The sequence below is a fragment of the Accipiter gentilis genome, chromosome 27, assembly GCF_929443795.1.
Source record: "Accipiter gentilis chromosome 27, bAccGen1.1, whole genome shotgun sequence".
Taxonomy (NCBI): domain Eukaryota; kingdom Metazoa; phylum Chordata; class Aves; order Accipitriformes; family Accipitridae; genus Astur; species Astur gentilis.
Window position 1 is genome coordinate 13,812,509 of NC_064906.1, and position 23,260 is coordinate 13,835,768.

At 41.8% G+C, this 23,260-nt stretch overlaps 1 protein-coding gene across 2 annotated transcripts in view; it reads left to right on the plus strand.

Moving 5' to 3' along the window:
• The first annotated feature begins 813 nt into the window (after window positions 1-813).
• ANKS6 (ankyrin repeat and sterile alpha motif domain containing 6) overlaps window positions 814-23,260 on the plus strand; it is a 49,013-nt gene continuing 26,566 nt past the window's right edge. For both annotated transcript variants that reach the window (XR_007509794.1, XM_049830435.1), the window contains exons 1-6: window positions 814-1,235; window positions 5,542-6,041; window positions 10,129-10,173; window positions 13,714-13,918; window positions 16,988-17,094; window positions 18,551-18,699. Coding sequence is in view for 1 of the 2 variants with exons in the window: in XM_049830435.1 (XP_049686392.1) it covers window positions 859-1,235; window positions 5,542-6,041; window positions 10,129-10,173; window positions 13,714-13,918; window positions 16,988-17,094; window positions 18,551-18,699 (1,383 nt within the window). In the remaining variant the exon portion in view is untranslated. The remainder of the gene's footprint in view (window positions 1,236-5,541; window positions 6,042-10,128; window positions 10,174-13,713; window positions 13,919-16,987; window positions 17,095-18,550; window positions 18,700-23,260) is intronic.

Genomic DNA, 23,260 nt, shown 5'->3' on the forward strand with positions numbered 1-23,260 from the left:
AACTGCAGTTCAAGAGTTATTTCATCAGTGCTTTTTTTTTTTTCCCCCTCACTTTGTAAATCAATATAACCTGGAAAAAATATCAGGTCACGTGGGAGGCTCCAGCTAGTGAGAAGATACTTAGAAACGCCACAAGAAATCACAATTTTACGCTCAAACTCTTTAAACCGCAAGCCTGACGGATTGGTGTTATCAGAGGGTGGGAAATTTGTTTCTTTGGGGGATGGCTCGACTGTGAGTCTTGTACTTCATTGAAGGAAGAGACTGGTTTTGAGCTGAAGGGAAAACGAAGTAGGAAGGTGCAAGTAAAGGCTGAAGTATCCCCTAAGCGGAGCGGGGCTGACAGAGAGGGACCGCGCCTGGCTGTAGAAGTTGTGTTAGGAAGCAGGAGAAAGGGGTTTTTTTGTCGGGTGAGACCGAATAAGCCCCACAGCGAAGGCTTGCTGCGATAACCGCAGGCCGAAACACCCGCAAGGCGGAGGAGACCTTTTTTTGTAAGGTAGTGGGGACGGGGTGTGCAAAACGGCCGCGGCCCAGGTGCGAGTGGATGACAGAAAACACCTGGGGAAAGCCCCAGGAGCCGCCGTGACCCGGGCAATGGCTGGGCCAAGGGCAGGGCGGAGCGGCCCGGCGGGGACCGTCTCCGAGGCCCCGGGTCGGGAAGCCCCTTGCCCACTCCGACGGAGTGCGGCCCAGCCCGGCTGCCCCTCCCCGCCGATGGGAGAGAACGGCCGGAGCGCTGCGGCCGCCCTCGGCCGGCCTCCTCCCGCCAAGCCGAGTCCCCTCCTCCCCGCCGCCTTCCCGGCGGGGGCGGGTGGGCGGCCGGCCGAGCCGCTCGGGTCCTCGCCGGCTCTGCCCATGGGGGAGTGCGGGGTACCCCCCCAGGTCCAGCTCTTTCTCCGCGCCTGCGAGCAGGGCGACTGCGAAACCGCCCGCCGCCTTTTGGGGCTACCCGGCGGCGGCACCACCACGGCCGACCCGGCGGTTCCCTCCTCCTCCTGCGGTACCGACGAGGCGGCGGAGCCCCGCGGGGAAGCGTCCGCCCCGCCGGCTACCACCACCACCGCCGCCGGCGCCGCCGTAGCCGTGGATTGCACCGACGAGGCCGGCAACACGGGGCTGCAGTTCGCCGCGGCGGGGGGACACGAGCAGCTGGTGCGGTTCCTGCTGCGGAAGGGAGCTTCGGTACAGAGCACGAACCACTACGGATGGAGCCCCCTCATGCAGGCGGCCAGGTAGGGGAGAGAGAGGGGAGTCTCCGGCCGCCATCCCACTTCGCCGCCGGGCACCGGCCTAGTCAGCAGCCGGGCGCCGGCGGCAGCCCCGGGGCGGGGGAAGGGAGGGCCGCCGCGGCCCTCCCTTCCCCCGCCCCGGGGCTGCCGCCGGCGCCCGGCCCCTTCGCCCTCAAAATCCCGCTCCCCGGGCCGGGGGAGGGAGCCCGGGAGCGCCGGGGGTGTTCCAGGCGGGTCATCGTGTGTGTGAGAGGGAGAGGGCGCGAGCGGGGAGGCGCCATGTTGTAGGCCGCGGCCGCTCGCCCCCGGTTATCCCGGGGAGCGGGATGCCGGCGGTCACCTGTTGGCGTCCCCGGTGGTGGGTGAGGAGGGGCTGTCGGGTTTAGATTTGCATAAATGTTACACCGGGGAGTTAGGTTTTCCTTTATCCGTGTTAAGGATGCGGTGATTGAAGCCGTGCGTGCTATTTCTTGGGTAAAGCCGGTGCGGAATCGCAGTCGGGAGGTAACCTAAGTGCGAAAAGGCTGCTCTCCTCTTTTCTTCTGTGGAAATAAGATACGTGCACACCCTTATTTCGTGTTCTGTCACTTTTTTTTGGTGTGTCTGTGTCTACCTACCTGTTGAAAACTCGCCTCTGACATAAAACATACCGAGGCAAAGAGAAATAATTAATTTCACTTGCCGTTTCCTTTTTTTTTCCTAAGTGGCTCACTGGAGGATGTGGAAAATCATTGCTGAGGGTTTTAATGACAAAACTGGATTGTTTTCTGCTTTGATGATTCCATGCTTCGTGTAACCCGCTGCTGGGTTGTGGGAGGTCCCTGTATTACTAATGCTGGTGCTTATCTTGATGTATACAGGTACCCCGTGGGTTTACAGATGCATTTTGCAAGGTTGGAGGCTAGTGCTTTCCCACAGTAATGGAGTGCTTAATTGAGAAATGTTTTGGGGTTTTTATTTTTTGTTTCATAACAGATTAAAAATGCTTGGAAGAGTCCAGTCTGTTTCAAAGTCAACATTTCTCTTTTCAGTTAAAGCCCATAGAAAGTTCCCAAAGAATGAGTCACACAGCTGGTTTCCCAGCAAGAACAAAGAAGATAAGGTTCAACAATTTTTTTTTATTTTATGAAGGTTAAAAAAAAAAAAAAAAAAAGGAGAAAAGCTGCAGAAACATTTTTAGTTTTTTTTTTTTTCCCCTTAATGAAAACCGTATGCTCATTCTCTAAAAACAGTAAACTCAAATCACTATAACCCTCTCACTGTTTTAAAGAAATGACTTGTTGCCATTTAAAAAGTACTGTAGATATCTTTGAAACCTACGGAGAAAGCATAATGTGGAAGAGCATTTTTCTTTTTTTTTCTTTTTTAATGGATAACCAAAAAGGAAGCAGTGTTCATACAAACGTAGGTTTGAACTATGTACATGTTTAATTTTCTGGCTGTGGTTAGTCCTGTCGAAATTGGACAGGGGATAGCATATATGCGTAAAATTAATCACGTGTATAGGGTTTGCGGTCCCTACTGAAGTGCTACTGTGAAGGCTACCAGGGTAGACCTAGGGATTAGACAGGCCCTGGAGGCTTCCTTCTGCAATTATGTACTTTCTGAAGGGAGGATAGGGAGTTTTGGTCTCATATCTGCTGTTAGTGGTTAGTAGCATTCTTCGGGATTTCCTCAACTAACACTTGCTTTGCTGCAGTGTACAAAGGCTGCTTTCAGGATCAAAGTTTGATTGTGTTAAATGCTACACAAGCATAAAGTAGTGCATGATATCTGCAACAAGAGCACAGAGTACACGTCAATGTATTATCTTTATTAAAATGTGGGATTACTCAGCTGAGGAACGGGAAAGGGTTTCCATTTTCTCACAGTTAGCTAGCTGGTTGGGTGTACGGCTTGCATGATTGTCTTTTGCTTACTGACAAACTACCAGAGCCTCTGATAGTCAAGTGGTATCAAAGCTGGGTTACTGGTGAAACTGGTGTCAGAGTTCAGTAGTCTGACAAAGTTCTTTTAGATGTTCCACCCAAGTAGGGTTTAATGCTTTAATACCAAGTTTCCTTATTGGAAGATATTTGATGTTACACAGGATTCTGATTTAGCCTAGTGATACAGCAATCTCCTGAAATCATAACACAAGCCTAACGTAGCAGCTGCAACGCACGATTGAACCACAAGACAAGCAGCATGCCCGTTACCAGTCCCTGTATGCTCGCTGTCACGATGCTGGGCGTCCCCAGTTGCCCGGGAGGAATACGTGGCTGGCAGCCAGCTCAAGCCCCTTGCTCTCTTCAAAATTTGTTTCTCGTTGGTTGCTCAGGTTTGGTGCTCTGTGTTGGGCTGAGCTTCCCCCATGCTGGTCTGGCTGACTCAGGAGGATAGTATTTTCTATTGATTGTTTTAGGGAAGACCATTCATGTAGCCTGTTGTCCTGCTCTGCTGATAGAGCCATTTCTCTAAAACAAAGGCCACTCTCTGGTCCCCTTTGTGTTGAGAGAAGTTTAGCTTACTTTAAAACAGCTGTGGCCACTGGCTGTGTTCTTCTCTGAGCTTCATAGGCACATGCCTGTCTTCCCTGAGCCTTCTTCCATTGTGGGGGTTGGGGGTTGATTGATCATTCACAACTGGAAAGCCAGAGATGATGCAAATACAAAATGGTTGGCTATCCAGTTCATAAAAAGGTTTTGGGTGGGTTTTTTTGGTTGTTTTGGTTTTGGCTTTTTTTTTTCGGGGGGAGAGGGGTTCTTAAGCATTGGCTCTTTGCAGTTTTTACTCTACTTGCTCAATAGGCCTGGAAATAAGAGGATGAAAGTGACTCTCTGGTTTATGGAAGGTACATGTTGATGTCATGCAGTTGAAAATGAGGATAATGCTGCTGCTTTGACCAGAACATCCTCTTAAAGAGGTGCCTGGTTTATGAGCGTTGTCACTGGTACATGTGGAATGGTTTAGTTTACAGTCCTCAGCTGTTGACTGCTGCCCTCCAGTAAGGTGGTCGCTGTCACATTCAGTGATGTGTGCATGATCCCACATAGTGTATTAGTCAATAGGCCAATTTAGTAACAAAGTGTTCTGTGTTCAGATGTCTTGGCTTTGTGTGGCAAGGTTTTGGTAGTGGCGGGGGGGGGGGTTACAGGTGGCTTCTGTGAGAAGCTGCTGGAAGCTTCCCCTGTGTCCGACAGAGCCAATACCAGCTGGCTCTAAGACGGACCTGCCACTGGCCAAGGCCGAGCCAATCTGTGATAGTGGTAGCACCTCTGTGATGACATATTTAAGAAGGAAAAAAGTTGCTGGGACACACAGAAATGGCAGCCGGAGAGAGGAGTGATAACATGGAAGAGAAACAACCCTGCAGACCCCCAGGTCAGTGAAGAAGGAGGGGGAGAAGATGCTCCAGGTGCTGGAGCAGAGATTCCCCTGCAGCCTGTGGGGAAGCCCATGGTGAAGCTGGCTGTCCCCCTGCAGCCCAGGGAGGTCCACAGTGGAGCAGATATCCACCTGCAGACCAGGGAGGACCCCATGCTGGAGCAGATGGGTGACCCCATGGGAAGTCCACGCTGGAGCAGGCTCCTTGCAGGACCTGCAGATCTGTGGACAGAGGAGCCCACACTGAAGCAGGTTTTCTGGCAGGACTTGTGACCCCATGGGGGACCTACGCTGGAGCAGTGTGCTCCTGAAGGACTGCATGCCGTGGAAGGGACCCATGCTGGAGCAGTTTGTGAAGAACTGCAGCCTATGGGAAGGACCCACACTGGAGAAGTTTGTGGAGGACTGTCTGCCGTGGGAGGGACCCCGTACTGGAGCAGGGGATGAGTGAGAAGTCCTCCCCCTGAGGAGGATGAAGCGGCAGAGATAATGCGTGATGAACTGACCGTAAACCCCATTCTCCATCCCCCTGTGCCACTGGGTTGGGGGCGGGGGGGGGGGGGGTTGGTAGAGAATCCGGGAGTGAAGTTGTGCCTGGGAAGAAGGGAGGGGTGGAGGGAAGGTGTTTTGAGATTTGGTTTTATTTCTCATTACCTTACTCTGGCTGATTGGTAATAAATTGAGTTAATTTTCCCCAGGCTGAGTCTGTTTTGCCCATGATGGCAATTGGTGAGTGATCTCTCCTGTCCTTATCTCAACCCATGATCCCTTTGTTATATTTTCTTTCCCCATCCAGCTGAGGAGGGGGGGAGTGATACAATGGCTTTGGTGGGCACCTGGCATCCAGCCAGGGTCAGCCCGCCACATCAGAGTATGTCGGTTTTCTTTGAGAAGCTTCTGCCATCCAAGGTGTTAATTCTCCTCCTTATCTCTTTTTCTCAAGGTTCGGACATCTAAGTGTGGCTCACATCTTGCTGGAGAATGGTGCTGATCTCAATGCACAGAATAAATTAGGAGCCAGTGTCCTCACAATGGCCTCCAGAGGCGGCCACGTCAGCATGGTGAAATTGTTGCTGGAATCTGGAGCTTTTGTAGACAATTATGACCATTTTAGCACAAGTGTGCTCAACAGCAGCAGAGACGACCTTCCCGATATCACTCCACTAATGGCAGCTGCTCAGCACGGACATGAGGCAGTGGTACATCTGTTATTAGACTGGGGAGCTGATTGTAATTACACTGTGAAGACTATGGGCTGGAGTCCTTTAATGCTGGCAGCTGTTAGTGGAAAGGTGAGCTTGGCACAGCAGCTCATGGAGAAAGGTGCCAATCCCGATCACCTGAATGTGCTACATAAAACACCTTTTGAAATCTCTGTTGGCTTCAAACACAAAGACATGAAGGACTATCTGGAATCTCTCACAACGATCAGACCCCAGACAGGTACGGAGTGTTAGTTTTTTTTGGTTTGCATTCTTGAAGTTTTGATGCATGTGTACAAATTGAAGGGGTTATTTCATATGTGCATGATGTTCTTTATAATTTGTACCTAGACTTTTTTGAAAATGTTGGAGTAGGTACATCTACCTCGGGTGAGGCAGGAATGCCCAACTTCAGCAGATTACCTCTGTGTTAGCATGATGAGATTCATGTCCTGCAATAACAATCATGTGAAACATTTTGAAATGTTTTAATATTTTAAATATTTTTTGCTTTTAAAACACACGATCCAGGTGCTCATTTAGGAAGAACATTACAAAGGCCTACTTGAAATGGCACTGGAGAAGGAACATAAAAAACAAAATAGGATATCAAAGAACGGATATTGCAGACTCAAAGAAAACCTAAAAGATTTAAAATCTGGAAAACCTGCCATGTAAGGAGAGACTGAAGAAGTTCAATCTGTCTAGTTGCGTGAGGAGGTGGTTAAGAGGTGTGATTAATAAAGTGTCCACGTTAAGGACGTGAAGTCCAATACTGGAGGGCCTTTTTATATGGCAGCCAAAGAAAAAACCTGTGAGTTTAAAGTTAGAAGAATTTGAATGGGAAATAAGACACTATGTTTTGCAGTGAAGCTTAGATCTGGAGGGACTTAGTAGAGGTGTGCAATCTCATAACAGTTGCAATCAAGGTTAAATGCCTTTCTAAAACTCATCATCGAATTGTCTTCCCTGGGTGTCACATACAAGGCCTGTGACATGCAGAAAACCAGATGAGGTTAACCTAACGGTTTCTTCTACCACTGTCTGAATATATGAAACCTCCTCAGTGTCCTTTGGAAGCAGGCTGTGTATTGTAAGAAAACCAATTATTAATGTGGATGAATAACAAGTTGGCATGTCCCCTACTTTTCTGTTCCTTGAAGGAGAAGGGGATACTGAATTAACTCAGGACCTCATAAGCAACCTCCTCCCTTCAGACATGAATACGCCTGCTTGTGTGCACACACACTGCTCGTGTGTGTACAAAACTAGATTAAAATAACATTATTTCAATGCAAATCTCAATTAAAATGGAGTTAAGAAATGCTGCTTTTATGGTTTTTCATTTTGCCCACTACTGCATTCGTCATGTGTGCTGAATGAGATGAGAACTGGTAAAGAAACATTTTGTGACCGTGTAATTAAAGAATGTGTGATGGTCGTATAGCTTTAGCCATGGGCGTGGAAGGATATAAGAAATCCAGGATTTTGTAGAGAGAGCTAGTGTCTTGTACTTGGGGATCTGAAGGCTTGGGAAGCTGTGAGCAAACTTAGACTAAAACGTTTTTCCTTCAGTATTAATCAGTGTAGCCAGTACCATATACTCAGCTGAAAGGACAAAAAAGTATGTTATGTGTCTTTACCAGTAACTTTCCAAGTTGTTTTTTTTTTAATTACTAAGCAAATTTGTATTCTGTTGACAGGTTTTTTTGTATGTGATTTCCTAGGATTTTTGCTTTTATTGAAGATAAAGGTTAAAACCTACTTGCTGTCATCTGTCAGTTTGTTAATTAATTTAGTTTTTTAAAATTTTTTACTTACTGTGGATATCTCCCCTCCGATATCTTTCCAAATTAGCTTTTCTTTCTAGCCGGTTCTATAAAATAATATGAATGTCTTATGTTAGTTTTGTTAAAGTACTGTGGATTTGCTGTTCTTTCCTTCTCCAGAAGTTTGTTTATGCTAACAGAAATGCATTAAATCTGTTCCTGAAATCAGTTTGGTTTGGACATTGTGTTGGACTTTTGAATGTAAATAAGTCATTTTAGAGACCGAGACCTTACCCTGTATGTGGTTGTTTGGGGACACTTGTCAAGGTGTTTGTGGTTTATGATGCAGACTAGTGCTGGATGGTGCTCAGCAAGAGGGTTTGGAAGAGCTGCATCTGGATTTTTCAGCTTTGGAGTACTTGCTATGAAAGCTAAGGATGTGGCTAGCCCTAGAAATAACTTTTTCTAGGTGCTACCAGCCATAGTGGCAGAAAGCCTGTAGGGTAGGATAGTCTACTTTAAGCTCTGTGCCCCAAATAGGCTTATTTAAATCTTACCTAATTATGTCTGTATTACACTGCCATGTGGATGTGTCTGCAGTCCCCAAACTTGTTAGTTTTTATTTACATTTAGTGTCATTTCTGCAGGTCAAGCTTCCCTTGTACTTTAAGAAGCAAGGACAAAAATCTGACATTTGTTCCTGCTTCAGAGAAGGTGTTAATTTAGTCGGATGTTGACTCATAGGTTAAGTTGGAGCTACGGCCTTCACACAGCCGCACTACAAGACAGAACTGGCTGATTGTAGACATTTGCTCGTGACCAGTCTCTTAGGAGTAGACATCAGTTGGTTACAGTACACAGAGAATCAGACATCTGTGGGATTCACATTTGCACATACAGAACGTGTGTCCAGGCAGAGTTGGCCTCATGAGTCTTGAAAGTCTTCTGTAGTCATATGACTTAAAGTATTGAAGAAGTCTCTTTAAGCTAGGAGGGTGGACTTGCTTTAAAGCACAAGTGTTTCTGTCACCTCTGCTGAGGGGGAGTTCCCATCAGCAGAAGGGTAGTAACTAATTGGAGCAGAGAGGGGGGTAAAAATGTTAAGCTTCCACACAGATTTCTGCACTGGTTTTTAACCACAGCTTCAGTCTCCTCCTAGCACTGAGTCTTGTATATCCTGGGAAGAAACAACATCCTTTCTTTCATACAGAAGACAGCAGAAAAGGAACTTGTCTTCTGATCTATTGCCATACATAGGACGAATTGCCTCTGAAAAAGAAAGCAACTCACTTCTCAAGGCTGTTTTCAGTAGCAAATTCAGAACTACCTGAAATGGCCTGCGTGTTGCCTGTGTTCTGTCCCTGTCCTTGCTTCGGCTTACCCAGAAAGCAGTCCTTACTTCTGGCATCTCTTTGTGGTCTCCTATCCCTGAGGTTGCCTCTTTTCCAGGCTTTTTGCGTGCCAAGTACGGAGTCTGGTCCTTTCCTAAACTAGTCTTTTGAAATCTGTTTTCCAATGGTGAGCTCATACACAGTTCTTTCTATAAAGCAGTTTCTGAACCAGGAGAAAATGTAGGACCCACCACTCTCTTTCCTGGTCTTAAAATAAGAGTTTATCGTGTCTTTTTGGGCTTCCCAGCAATTGCTTTTGTTCAGCATTTTCAAATTACTTCCTTTGGAGTCAAGCTATGAACATTAACCTTTTCCATGTTACCATAAAAATGGTAGAATTGGTCTCAGGAAATCTCTCAATGACTCATTGTTTTCTTTAAAATCTTTTTACCCCATTGATTCTGTAGTGTCAGTAATGCTTTCGAAGATGGAGGGGGATAAATTTTTCGGACTTCGGTGGAAGGTGCAAAATATGTCACTATTTTTTCCTCATCATACATAGTGTCAGCAGTGTCAAAGCACTTTGAAGGCATGTTGAAGGAATGACCCTTCACTCAAAATATTAAAATTTGTAATAATTACAGTTCTTTTTATGGCGATGGTGATCTAGGTGCTGAAGGATATCTGTTAATGCACAAATAGCAAGCTGTGTAGTTAAATCATTGCTATTATTTTTGACCTTCACAAATTAACCTGGCAATACTCAAGAGGAAATAAAAATGGGATAGCTTGTAAAACTCCTTTTGAGTCACCTTTCAAAATAATCCTGTACTATTTGAGTGTTTGCTGTTGTACAGAGGATTACACCAGACCACAGAACCATGCTGTGGTTCTTTAATTGATATTTTAGTCTTCCAGGCAGGAAACACAGAAGTTTCCAAATATAATTTCCTGATGGAGAATGGAAATTGAAAGGCAAAAGCCTGTACTGGTGCTTTAGTATAGTTTGTAGCTTTAGCTTTGCACAGAGAACCATACAGGTGAGTCATTCTTTCCAAAAGGAGTAAAAAGGTTATGAGTGCTTTCTTTCTTCTTATTAAATGTAGGTCTAAATACATGTTTTATAGTACCTTTACATAAATTTTTAATAGTTTTTGCTATAAAAATTTTACTAGAAATTTTTGCTTTTTTTAATGATTGCTAATATAAATATTTATATTTCTTCCAGATACAGAAAAGAGGCAACCTGATGTCTTTCATGCTTTGAAATTGGGTAAGTACTGACAGGATTCTTCCACCATGTCTGGCTCTTGTAACTTCAGACCATCTTTGTTTGCTAACTTGGGAAACCGAGACATGTTCTGTTTTTACATGCGACTTTGTTTTTTCCTTATTTTTCTTTTCATCTTAAAAATACATTTATTTCTGTAGTTTATATTTGTTTTTCTTCACTTTCCAATATGAGAAAATCTTTATGAACTTCTGGTTGTGGCTTTCATGCCAAAATGGTGTGAGAGAGTCCCAGTTATTCCAAGACCATGCTACCTTTAATATGAGGTGTTGTTTTTTTCCTTTCTCATAAACTTGAAGTATGAAAACGAAAGTGCTAATTGGTGTAAAAAAATATGCTGGCCTCTACTCCATACGAGCATTGTAATTGCTCGTTAAAGTTGCTTCAAGAAAAGAATAAGTGTCTCACATCTTGCCTGTTTACTCATGAGCAAGAGTGACTTTCATGAGCACGCAACTGGTAAAACCGTTCCGTGGAAAGTGCCAGTGCTATCCTGTTGATTTAAATTTGATCTGGGCTCTGATAGGTTGCACGCCTGGTGGATGGCAAGCTACTTTCTGCTTACCTATTTTGCTGGATCTTCTAGCATAGGAAAAAGTGCTGAGATGAAGGGTTTGGCCTGAGGCTTGCTATCTGATGGCTTTGGCATGGGAAACAAGACTGTTAACTTTCTGCTGAGGTTCCCGATAATGTCGCAGGTCAGAATACTCTGTGCTGTTTGCAATCTCTTTGACAGGTTAGAGAGATTCAGTATTTGAACCTTACCTCATTCCTGCTCTTATAGTTGGTATTTTGCCATTTAAATGTTTTCAGCTATTTGATAGCACATTTAGCCTATTGTCAGCAGTCCTAGGTTTATAGACAGTCAGAAAAAAACCCAGTCACTCAGTAGTAAAGAAAAGTTACTAATAGATCTGTTTAATAGTTTTCTTCAAGTATGGGAAGATGTCATTCCCATGTGAGATTAAATCTTATGTGCAGTTAAGTCGTGAGAGGTGTCCCATGAGACCCAAGATGGGTCTCTTCTCCAGTCAGCCTGCCCTTACTTGGGACCAAGATGCCCCAGACAATGAGGAAACACTGGTAATACAGCCTTGCATGTGCAGTGGACCTAATAATCCTTACTGGTGCTGTGCTTTCTACATCTGTGGTATAGAAAATCTGATCATAGCATACTGAAAGCCGGCTTTACCCCTCCTGATAGTGATATGTGCATACAAAACAAGTAAGCTTTAGAGTTGAGCACAACTACCTCTCATTCCAGCTTTTTTGTCCATGTACCCGCTCCTGACTGTAACATAATCATGAAGCCTTTGGTATGGTTCACCTTCGTGCTTTTGACAGGGAGCTGCAACCTGAAGAGAGCTCTGAGTTAGCAACTTTCAGGGTTTCTTATGGATTTTTAGATCTATTATTATTATTAGTGAGTGATTTTTTTGTGAAGGAAAATGCCATTTTTTCTGAATATCTGTCCAAATGGATTTCAGCAATGCATCTTTAAATCAACAGTTATCTTCCAAGTTTTATTGTTGCTGCATTTCTATTGGAAAGTTAGAAATGTTTTTTAAATGGTGAAGCCTGGCCTTAGCTTTCAGATCTCATCCTGGGTTTGGTACAACAGTTTAACAGTTGCTTTTCAATTAACCATTTAAAGTCACTCTCAGGAAGTTTATGGCTTTTCAGGATACCAGAACTGGAAATGGGCAGACGTAATAGTGGAGAAGGAGGAGGTGACAGGTAGCCATTTAATCTTTCTCTTAAATGTCAACTCTTCACATGTAAGCTACCAAAACCTCTTCTTGAAAAAGCCTCAGGTCTGTTAGATTTTAGAGAGTTCAGCTGCCTTTATTGTACCCCTGTGACTTTTAGTTTGAGATTGAAAAACGTTAGTGCTGGGCTGGAAGGAGTCTTAGGGCGGGGAGCCAAATCAATACTGGTCAACATACTCCTTTTCTTTTTTTTCTGAAATATTTGGCTACGGATGGCAGCACTCTGAGTTCAAAGTCAATTCTGAAGTCACTGTAGGTTCCAGGGTTTCTGTTTAACAAAGTCTGTGATACAGGTCTGTGTTCAAAAAGTCACCTGCTGTCTTCTCCTAAACTGGGACATAAAAAAAGTAGTTCTGTGCTTTTGTGTCTTTCCTGTTCCAAGAAATTAGCCGAGTGGCATGGGTGGGTGTTAGTTTCAGTGCATGCATTTAAGTGCCTGCAGGGTTTGTCTGGGATTCTGACTGGCTTTCCAAGGTAAATGTTCATGCCTGTGATTGAGTTGAAGGCAGCCCATGTCATGAAGCAGTTTACCATCTGAAGGTTTTTTTAAACGTGAGAATTTTTCCATTTGCATGGCAGTTGATGATCTGCTGCTTCTTGCCTCTGTTCCTATGGTGGTACGTATTCGGTCACAGAGATCTCTTTTTCCTCTTAACTTCTTCCCTGCTTTTGCCTGCCATATGTCATTAAAAAACAGTAAGGGAGGTGGGTGAGCTTAAGCTCTCTCCTTAAGATAATCCTGACTACCTCATATGTTTTTAAAAAGTGCTTGCTTGGTCCTACTTTTATTAAGATTTAGAAAAAAACGCACTACCTGGTTAAAATATGTTCAGTAGCATATTTTATACTGCTTTTCGTAATCTAGACAAGAGCTCAGTTACTACCAGCCTCTTTATGTGGGAGCTTGAACATTAGGTTCACTTTTAAAGAACTAGAAAGATGACAGGAATAAAACCTTACTCTTGAGCAAGGAGTAGGGAATTTTTGCACTGGAGATTTAGTTTAAATATTGGAGGCAGAATTAAAAAAAAAAACTTTCTGAGTATAAGAAAGTTGAGCACTGGAATAGATTAATTCCTTGAGAGGTTGTGGAATTTTATCAATAGAGGGGTTTGGAATCAGTGAACCACCTTTGTAAGAGGAGTTACATGTCAGTATGACATTATGGCATTGTTCTACCTGCTTAAGGCAAGGGATGGCTTCCGCCACCTTTCAGAGTGCCTTTTTACCCACTCTCTTTGATTATAAAATTGTTGCTTTCTGGGATTTCAGCTTATCGAAATGGAACAGGGATCTTCATTCACCCTGCTGAAGGACAAATCATGGTGTCTCAGCATCATTGGTCTTCCTTGCATGACATTACCTTATGACAATTTAATAGAAATATTCCCTACTTGTGTCTTTGTATGTGGAATGCACTGCAGTTTATACAGCCTTTATAGCTTAGTTGTTAATTTCAGAAAATTATTCTTGTAACGGGATTGCACTGTAAGTGTACAGTTAGGGAAAATGAGGGAAAATAGTGTCTTGTGCTTACGCCACAATTCATGTAGCCTGGGAAGACGTACTGATTAACTAAAAGACCAACGATGAGTACAAATACTTAGCTTTAGTGTTGCAGTTGCTCTAATACTTTTTCTGGTTTAATGCCACTAAATGTAGACCAATGTCAGCAAATCAAAATACATATTAATTCAGTGGCTAAGCAGTTCTGTTTTGCTCACGTAGATAATGTTTTATCACTGTTTTGCAGGAAACTTTCAGCTGGTTAAAGAGATCATTGATGAAGACCCAAGCCAGGTCAATATTACCAATGTTGATGGTGCGTCTCCATTAATGATTGCAGCTGTAACTGGACAGCTGCCCCTTGTTCAGCTCCTTGTTGAGAAAAATGCCGATATTGACAAACAGGATAATGTTCATGGCTGGACAGCACTAATGCAGGCCACATACCACGGGTAAGACATATGCTGTATTTGGGTCTAGCAGTAAAGAAGTCTCATTCTTCTTACATGCCAATATAAAAAAAATCTTTTTGATACTGACTCTGAAACCAGAGGGGTCTTAGAAGAAACTGAGATACTTATGACCTCAGTTTCCATGACTCTTGCACTGTCCTCTGCTTTTCAGAGCAGACCTGAATGCCATTTGGATTTCAGAATGAGTGGAACATTTGGGAACTTGAATCTTGCTCAGTAAGTGATGTGAACATAGTGCTCCAGGCAGGCATTAGGAGCTTTGGTGCAGATTTCAACCTCCATCCTTTGATGTTTTTTAGTGTTTTGTAAGATGGTATCACTCCCTGCCAGGGTTGTAGCCTGAGTCAAGTTGTGAAACTTCAAGGCAACCACCCTTCTATGCACCATCTTTTCCAGTCTTAAAACCATACTTATGTTCCTCTATTTAGCCTTTAGTTTTCATGGAGCTTTCTGAAATGCACCCACTGGAGAACGGATTGTCATTTTCTCTAAAGCTACTTTATGAATGCAGGTAGCCACTTAAAGAGTCAAACCCTAGAAATTGGCCTGATACTTCACATGTGATCTCTGTCATATATTTGGCATTGTCTGAATACAGGATGTTCAGTTTAGAAAGGTGAACTTTTCTCCATTGGTGTAGACGAGGCCCTCGGCAAGGTGAAGATTCATCTCACTGCCTGGTAATGCTCACGTTAATTGTACAAATGCAGGTATTCTGCTCCTGCTTTTATTTTTAGTCAGCAAATCTCAGTGGACAGTGAAAGTGCAACAAAGGGGAAAAATAGGAGGTCAAGTTGTCATTGCTTGGTGAAATATTCTGAAGTAGTTCCTGGGACCTACATAAGATGAGATTCTCTGCTTCCTCACCAACGCAGTACTGATAGTAGCGATGGGCATTTGCCTGTAGATTAGTTTTTCTGGTGCAGCCGTTTTGCTAGCAGCAGCCACCCCAACACACAGCTGGAATCTCTACTCCAGCCAGCAGAAAGTGATGTGCAGGGTTGCTGGCATGTCCCCATGCCAGTACTCAGCCGCTCCTCTTGTCTGTGGAGGCACAGAGCACAGCTGAGCGTTGTGTGTGTTCAGATACTGCCCTTTCCCTTTCCTGGAGCACTGTTAGGAAAATTCCCTTCCCTATTATATCAATCAGTCTTTATAGCATGAAATTCTATTAACTTTGTCAGTACACTTAATGTTTAAGATAGTGAAATTTTACTGGAGACTTTGGTATTGTTCATGCTTAAGTAAAACAAACTAAAGGACAGTGGCTCAGTGGAAGGACCAGAAAGATATCCCAGCCCTGAAATAAGGACTTGGCTTCTTGGAGACTTAGAGCTGTCCATGAAGGATGAAAGGTAGCCCTAGTCAACAAGGATAATGCCAGCATCATAGCCCCTCTAAGACATCTTTGAAGCCTTCCCAGTGTTGTCTGGCATCATAAATAAGTAACGATAGCATGACAGACTCCAGGGACATCTGGATCAATAGATGAGCAGCAAGAATACTGCAGAAATAGTTGCTTTGCAATGTTTTACCATGTTTAGTAAATTGGTAGTGTGGGTGTTGGTGATTAGTCAAATCGCGTTGTATCTAAATGCTCAAAGTGTACCAGAACCCTGTGTAAAACCACATTTGGCGTGCCCCAATTTGGCTGGGACACCTCGTGTGTGAATAAATGTTTATGCTTATAATTCTGTACTTTGCGTCCTAGCCTTTCTCCTTGGTCGGCATGGGCCAGTTGCGAATTTTCAGAACAACTGGAAATCTTTAGCCTCAGAGTCTCAGCTTACCCTCTCTCAGGAGCAACAGTGGTGTGGAAGGTCTCTGGTTTGAAGGAGGGAGTGGGCAAGGTCTGTGTGAGCCAGGAGCAGGGTTATGTCTCTGTGTGCCCTCAGGGTGCAGGACTGGAAAGCAGGATGAGGAATGAGGGATGACACAGTTTTAAGGAAGAGAAGAAAAGTAATAGGAAGCATGCAAAGGAGCTGTAGTGAGGGTAAGCAGAATTTTTGTTAGAAGAGTGGAGGAACATTCCTCCTCCCATTTTAGATTGATTTGATCTGGAGTGAGTTCAGAAGTGAAAGCTTCATCTATATGTTAAGTTAATTCTCTGAAGTGGAGAGGTTGAGATCTGTTTGTCAGCTTCAGTATTAGCGTTTGCAGTCACCTATTGCTGCTTAAGAACATTTTTGCTCTGTGATGCTTATGCATGTCAGAGTTTGGCTTTATACAAAGTCAGTCTCTGCTCAAAAGGAGATTTCCCTTGCTTTGTTGTCTGTTTGCTTGTTTTGTAGGCTGAATTATAGTATTGTTTTTAACCCACAAGGCAAGTCCTGCTTATTTATTCAGGTATATGAGAAGGACTAAAGGGAATTGGATAGTCGCTTTTATGCAACTAGCTTTTATGAGCTTTTGCTGGAAGGTGCTGATTGTTTTTGCATGTTAACCATTTGAAGGAAGTGGTAATGTGCTTTCTCGATTATATAATATATATCTCTAAGTGAAGTACTGTTTGGAGTTCATAAATTATCTTCAGTCATTTTTTTTTTTTCTGTATGCAATTTATTACCTGTTCTGAATATGAAGTTGTGTTGAAGTATTAGTGATTACATATGATGACTACTGGACTGACCTTTGCCTTTCCATCTGCTTTTTTGTCCTAGGCATTAGTGGCCTTTCATTGGGAAGGTGTTTGGCAACAAATTCTAGAGTCAGTTCCAAAGGGTGAGCTTAAGAAACTGACTGTTCCAATTATTATTTTTTAGGCTGACTTTCTGCATGTTGATTAGTGTAATTCATAGCAAGTAAACAGTGACTGACAAAGGAATCATGGGAGCCTCTGAATAGTTTGTGAACAAATTTTAGACTTGGTTAGCTATACAGAAGGAAAAAGTCTGATCTCTAATTGAGGAGCAATGGTATAAAAGGATGAAAATAGAGTATTAGGTTTTGGGGGAGTTTTTTGGTTTTGGGTTTTTTGCTGGTTTTTTTTTTTTAACATGAGCAATGCCTTGTGTGTTTTTTTGTTTTTTTTTTTTCCTTCCCTTAAAGAAACAAAGATGTTGTAAAGTATTTGTTAAATCAAGGAGCTGACGTCAATCTTCGTGCAAAAAATGGATATACAGCTTTTGACCTAATAATGCTGCTGAATGATCCAGGTATGTTATTCCAAAGAACAGTGAGGGAATGTACAACATAAACGGATAAACATCCCTTCCAATCTAGAAAATACATTTAAAGTTGCTAGGAAGTATCCTCTGAAGTCTGGGCTGGACTGGACCAAGAAAGGATACTACCGGAAATTGGTGAGTTCTGAGTTAATTGGTTAGATGAGTGTATACATTTATGGGATAAAAGATTCTGTGTTCTTCCTGTGTTTTTGAAGATGCTCCAAAATGTGGTGTTCGTGGCACTACCAGAGCCACTTCAGTGTCATTTGACTGTGGTGGCCCAGGTATTCTGTAGTGTCACTAGCACAGAGCTGTGAACTAGAGCTAGAAGTTTCCACTCAGTAAAGAGCAGTAAAGGGACAGGACAAAGAGAATGCAGTCAGAACAAAACTAGTGAACTCCTGGCTGAACCTCCCACTAGGTCTGTAAAGGCTGAGAATGTCACACTTCAGGTTGTTTTTATGGGAGTGCTTTAGAAATAGGCAGCGTGTTTTGAGGAGACTTCAATGAAACACATATAGGTTTTGTTGTAGTTTGTTTAGCCTATATAATTTGTCACTGTTAAGCTTGCCTGGTAGCTGGATTGCTTTATCTGAAGCCAAAAAACACTACTGCTGATGGAATTAATGTTTTATTTTCTCTGTATTTACTCATTATGGTGGCTTTGGTCACTAGCAGATATCTTTCCTTTGTCAAAAGTAGATCTGTAATAGTATGAAATTTCAGAAAATACATACAGTGAATTATTTTGTAACTAACTTCTTGTAGGACAGAGTAGTTTGTCTTCTTACCTGTCTCTCTCTCTCTATATGTATAGGTCAGTTCTGTGTGCCCTTCTGAAAGTCTTCCCTGATTTCTATGTAAAATACAGATTTACAGAGTATTTTTTGCTTTCCTGTCCTCATTTCATGCTTGTTGTTTTTTCTTCCTCTTCCTTTCTTTTTTTCTTAATTTTTGTTGTCCAGCTTTTTTCTTACCATGTCTTTTCAGTCCCTTCAGTATCCAGGCTGAACATCTCCTTTCTCTTTGGGATTTAATTTCAAGCTTCTTTTCTGCAACCTACGCTTGAAGAAAGAATATTCATTTTTCTCTACTCTCTTCTGTGTCAGGTGAGAAAAGGGAGCATCACAATATGGTTCTTAACTTCTAAAAGTGCAAGAGGAGGCAGTTCACTTGGTCAGACATGACTGATTCCAACTGAATAGCATGCTTATTTATATTATAAATACCTTTAGAGAGGTGATGGTAAGACTACAGCTCATTGTGTGGGGAGAAGGTGTGGGAGACGGGTCAAGAAAGAAGGTTTTGGGGATTCATCTGCTTTGTCTTTGAGAGGTAGATCAATTACTAATTACATGGGATTTATAAGAAAGGTGTCAGTTTATCAGTCATAATTTGGGAAAGCAAAACAGACTAAACATTATCTTAATTTGTTTTCTTTTAGACACAGAGCTTGTACGGTTACTGGCATCGGCATGCATGCAAGTAGACAAAGACAAGAATAAACTGAACAACAGATCATCTTTGCCCTGTTCCAGAAGTAGGCAATCCTTAAATGTCCCAATGTTGCCAGATGACAAAGGAGGTCTAAAGGTAAATATATTCACTCTTAATAAATAACCAGTGCATTGTTTCCTATAATTTATGAAGCAGAGAAAGTCATAGCTAAGAAGTACATTGGATCTAATAAGTAACTGGTGTTTTTTTTTGCAGGGTGCAGGTGTTCCGAATTCTTCTTTCATAGCACTTCCTTGTTTTATGAAATGCAGCATGTGTTTAGCTTTCTTTTTGTCAGATGGCAAGGCAAAGGGAAGACTTTTAAGGAAGAGTTTGCATCAAAGCATTTCAGTGCCTAGAAACAGATCTCATAATTAAGTAGTGGAAGGTATCATGTTCATAAGCTTGGAACTGACTCCATTATGATCTTAATTATAAGTCTACCTTTAAAATGCAAATGTACTCCAGTTTTAGTAGATTCTTTATACTCATTGCTAACTTTTAAATTGGAGTGGATGTGTTATGGGGATGTGGCTAGTATCTCCTAACATACTGAGAAACTGCCTATTTATATGTTCTATGGAGGAATTGCAGCAGTAGTTCTTCTATTTTACTTTTATGGTATTTAGTAGACCCTAGAAGAAGGAAGGATGATGTAGGAAGGAAACTGAAGCTCTGGTAATGTACTTGAAAATACTCCTGGGACTCTGTGTGGGACAGTCCAAGAGACTTAGAGGCTGCACATCTTGTCTGCCTCTACGACAGACGGTAGACTTCATTTCAGCCATAAATGGAAACAGGCTTTTGACTTTGAAAATTAAGAAGATTATAGCAGAGATTTTAATATGAAGAGTGTGCTGTTGAGGCTTACATGTCCTCTGGCATGCTGTATTTTTAACTTGAAATTGGCAGTAGTCCAATAGTAAACAACATAGAGTCAGAACAAGTGAATGCCACTAAAACAAAGATATTGCAACTTGGATTGTCTGTTTGCAAAAGAAAAGGAAAAAGTATTAGTTTGTTTTGTTGTTGTTGCTGTTGGTTTTTATTTAGGTGAATAATTTTTGGTTGTGGTGTACCTCAGAATTTCCTTGAGTCCATGATCTCACATTTTTAGGATAAATACTATCAGGGTCTTGGAAACACACATGGTAATTTCCAGGCTATTGTTGACATGAATGGTTGACATGAACCATTTAAAGTTCTACTTCAGCTCAAATCTGTTTTAAGTAAGAAGCAACAAGTGGTTATTTTCATATGTTTATTCTGTTATTCGATATGATACAACTTCAGTATCAATTTAGATGGACCTATTTAAGAATGCAGTTACTTAAATGGGAGCTTGTCAGAACAGCTTTTAGTGTTGTGGAGTACAGATCAACAACAGGTCGGATTGCGATTCTTGCAGTATTATGACACAAAAGTTTGGATTAGGGTCGTAAAAGATTATGAAGTGAAATGAAAGAAAATTACAAGATTTGTTAATAATAAAGATGTACACATGAGTACTGACACAAATTTAATATTTTGATGTGTGGAATGTTTAAGTATTTGGTCTCAAAACTACAAAATATTACAGTATTTACAAGTTAAGTCTTAAGCACTTTTTCAGCAGAAGTTGTATTCTGTATAGTTCTCTGATTATAAACATATGTAACCTGAAAGCCATTATAACCCCTTCTTCCATCACTGCTTAATGCTTTATTAACTATTCTGTCTGACCACAAGTATGTTACATATCTTACTCTCCTTACAAATGTTCACCAGCATGGGAAGAGAGTGCTGAAGTAAGGGACCCCTCCTGGGTTTTGTAGCAACAGTGCTTCCACGTGGACGACTGCTCTGTGCTGAGCCAGGACTGTAAACAAAAGATATTTATGGTGACTCAGCCAGTACATAAGTTTTCTGTCTATATCACTGCAAATGATGGAATGTGGGGTCTACACAATCATGGAAATGTAAAAATGAGAGGGAATTCAAGAGGCTCATCTACCTCTATGTAAGGAGACAGAATGAACATGCCAAGAACATCCTTGACTGAGGTTTCTGTTCTCTCTTCTTCTACTGTGGTGAAGGGATCCCTTGGTCCCATGGTCTCTGTCAGCACCCAGTTCCACTGCTTGACTCTTCTTGCGGTCAGAATTTTTCTCCACTGATCTAACCTATATCTCTCTTGCTGTGTATTAAGTTCATTGATTCTCATTCAGTGGCCACCTTCATTTTTATAAGAACTACATAAATACTGAAAGAACTCTCATATTTTTGTCAGGGTTTTTTTCTAGACTAAATAAAAATAGTTCATTCAAATTTACTTGTTTGCATGTTATGTTTCCTAAACTTACTATTTCTAATTTGTCTATATCTGTCAAGGTGAGGGATCCAAAACAAGTAATGAGATTCCAGCTAGGGTCTCAGTATCACATAGTGGCATACAAAAACTCTTGCACAGTTGTGTGCTTCATGCTGTTACCAGTGAAATGTACCTTTTTTTTTCCCAGCAGTAAGACACTGGTGCATGTGTACTTAGCTTGTGATACATTAATGACTCTGATTCTTTTTTTATTTTAGTAGACAGCTGCTTTGCTACTTAGTTCCTTTTCTGTGTTTGTACACTTGATTTCTTCTTCTTACATGTCAGCTTGACCCCTACTGAATAATGTAAATTTGTCAGTGTTTAAATTTAGAATATCTAAGTTGCTCACAAAACTGTCCAGATAGATGTCTTCCATAGACTCTGCAAAATATGTTACATTTCATTGTTGCTGTTGTTAATGAACATTTCCAAACTCCTGTTTCACTCCATGAAATATGTCCTCCCAATTTGAGATCAAATTGTTGGTAAATTGTTTCTTAATAGTTTTTTTTGGCTATGGTGTTTACCTTGTATTAATTTTACTTGAACCATACTTTCCTCAGTCATTCGATGAATGTTACATGGAATAGCAATAAAAGCTTTATTGAAGTCAAGCTATGTTACAGCTTTTCCTCCCTTCTGCCCACTTGACCAGTTATTCTGTCAGAGAGATTGATGTGGTGGGATTCATTCCCAACAAACCCATTCCAGCTGTCTCTTACGAGCTGTGATGACATACAAAGTTTTTTTTCAGTGGTGTCCTTTCAAGTTAAGCTTTTCGATCAGTAAGTTTTCAGGTTTTGCTCTTTGGGGTAAGAGTGCTTATGTATTTGCATTTTGCCTGATTTCTGTAACTTCTTCCATCCTCTTAACTTATCTTGAAGATAATCAATATTTGTTCAGAGGTCGTGTTGTCTGTAATTACTCTAGGGTAATTTTAATCAGTCTTGTCTGGTTTTAATTCATGTAAGCTTATTTAAATATTCTTACTCTATTAAGCAAATGCACTTATATTCCTACCTTCCTCCTGGTAATGGTATTCATACTAAAATATCTGATCACAAGTAGGCTGCTTTTGAAGTTCAAAAGAAACCCAACCCTTTTCAGTGTCTTCTGTTTGATCTCTTTTGTCATTAACTAGTAGACTTTTGTTGTGTGTTTCTTTTATTTGTAGTTTGTGTAATACAGGCCCTTGTTCCTTTACATACTGATTATGTATTGGATAACCATGATCTCATTCTTTACCCCCTTTCATGCAGGAACTGTTAAGTCCTTTGTTTTGCACCTTTTTGTGGACTTGAAAACAAAGTTGTGCCTTTTCAATATACAAAAATTGTATTTCCTCTCTTTTCTTCCTGCCTGTGCTTCTTTAGCAGGTTATACTCTCAATGTCAGTATTAGAGCAGCGTGAATTATCACACTCAGTTTCTTTTTTAGATTAAAGTTGTTTGAGGGTAGAGATTTCCAGTTCTTCCCCTTATTCTTTCGTTCCTAATATTGTTATGAATGTCTAAGTTATTTCTCTAGTGACAACACCATTTTTCTTTTATAGTATTGCCTTCTCCCGCTGCTACTAGATTTCAGCCTTTTGACAGACGCTATTTTTAACCACAAACGCATTTTTGTTACTTGGCTGCTTCAGTTTAAAGCCCTTTATTCCAGCTTCTGTACGTGTGTGATGTGGTAGGGTATATGGAGAGGCCACAACCTTCTGCAGCAGCAGACTGGAAATTCCAGAGCGCAGACCACTGTACTCTAAACACGAGAGGACAAGATGAACCTCTCCCCTATCATTCCTTTCTTGCAGGAGAGCAGTAGTTTTTAATATGGTAACATAGTGGCTGTACTTACTCCATTTCAGGTTAGTTTGTGGTGTGAACATATGTTAACAAAGCAGAAGTACCGTGAAGAAGAGTTACAAAGATGATAGGAACTTAGAAGTGATCTTTGTTACAGAAGCAAGCTAGCTTCAGGGATCAAAAACAAACCACATTGTGCAAGCAGTCTCTTTTGTAAGCTCATAATACTCTGTGTTAAAACTAGATGGATTTTTTTTGCCCTTTCAATTCCTTTTGAAGGGTGAATAAATGCTGAACTGTGTGGGTTTTATTGCTTTCTTGGAACTATTTGTCTCTCTTGCCTTTTTCCATCAGGTTTTTGTAGCTGAAAGTAATGTAAATCTTCATTAGTTATGGCTCCAAAGAGATAGAAAGGTCTGAGAACTCTATCCATTACTAATGCTTTGTGCAGATTTAAAATCTCTTTAATGATCATCTGCTAGAAGGATTGATTTACGGGGAATAA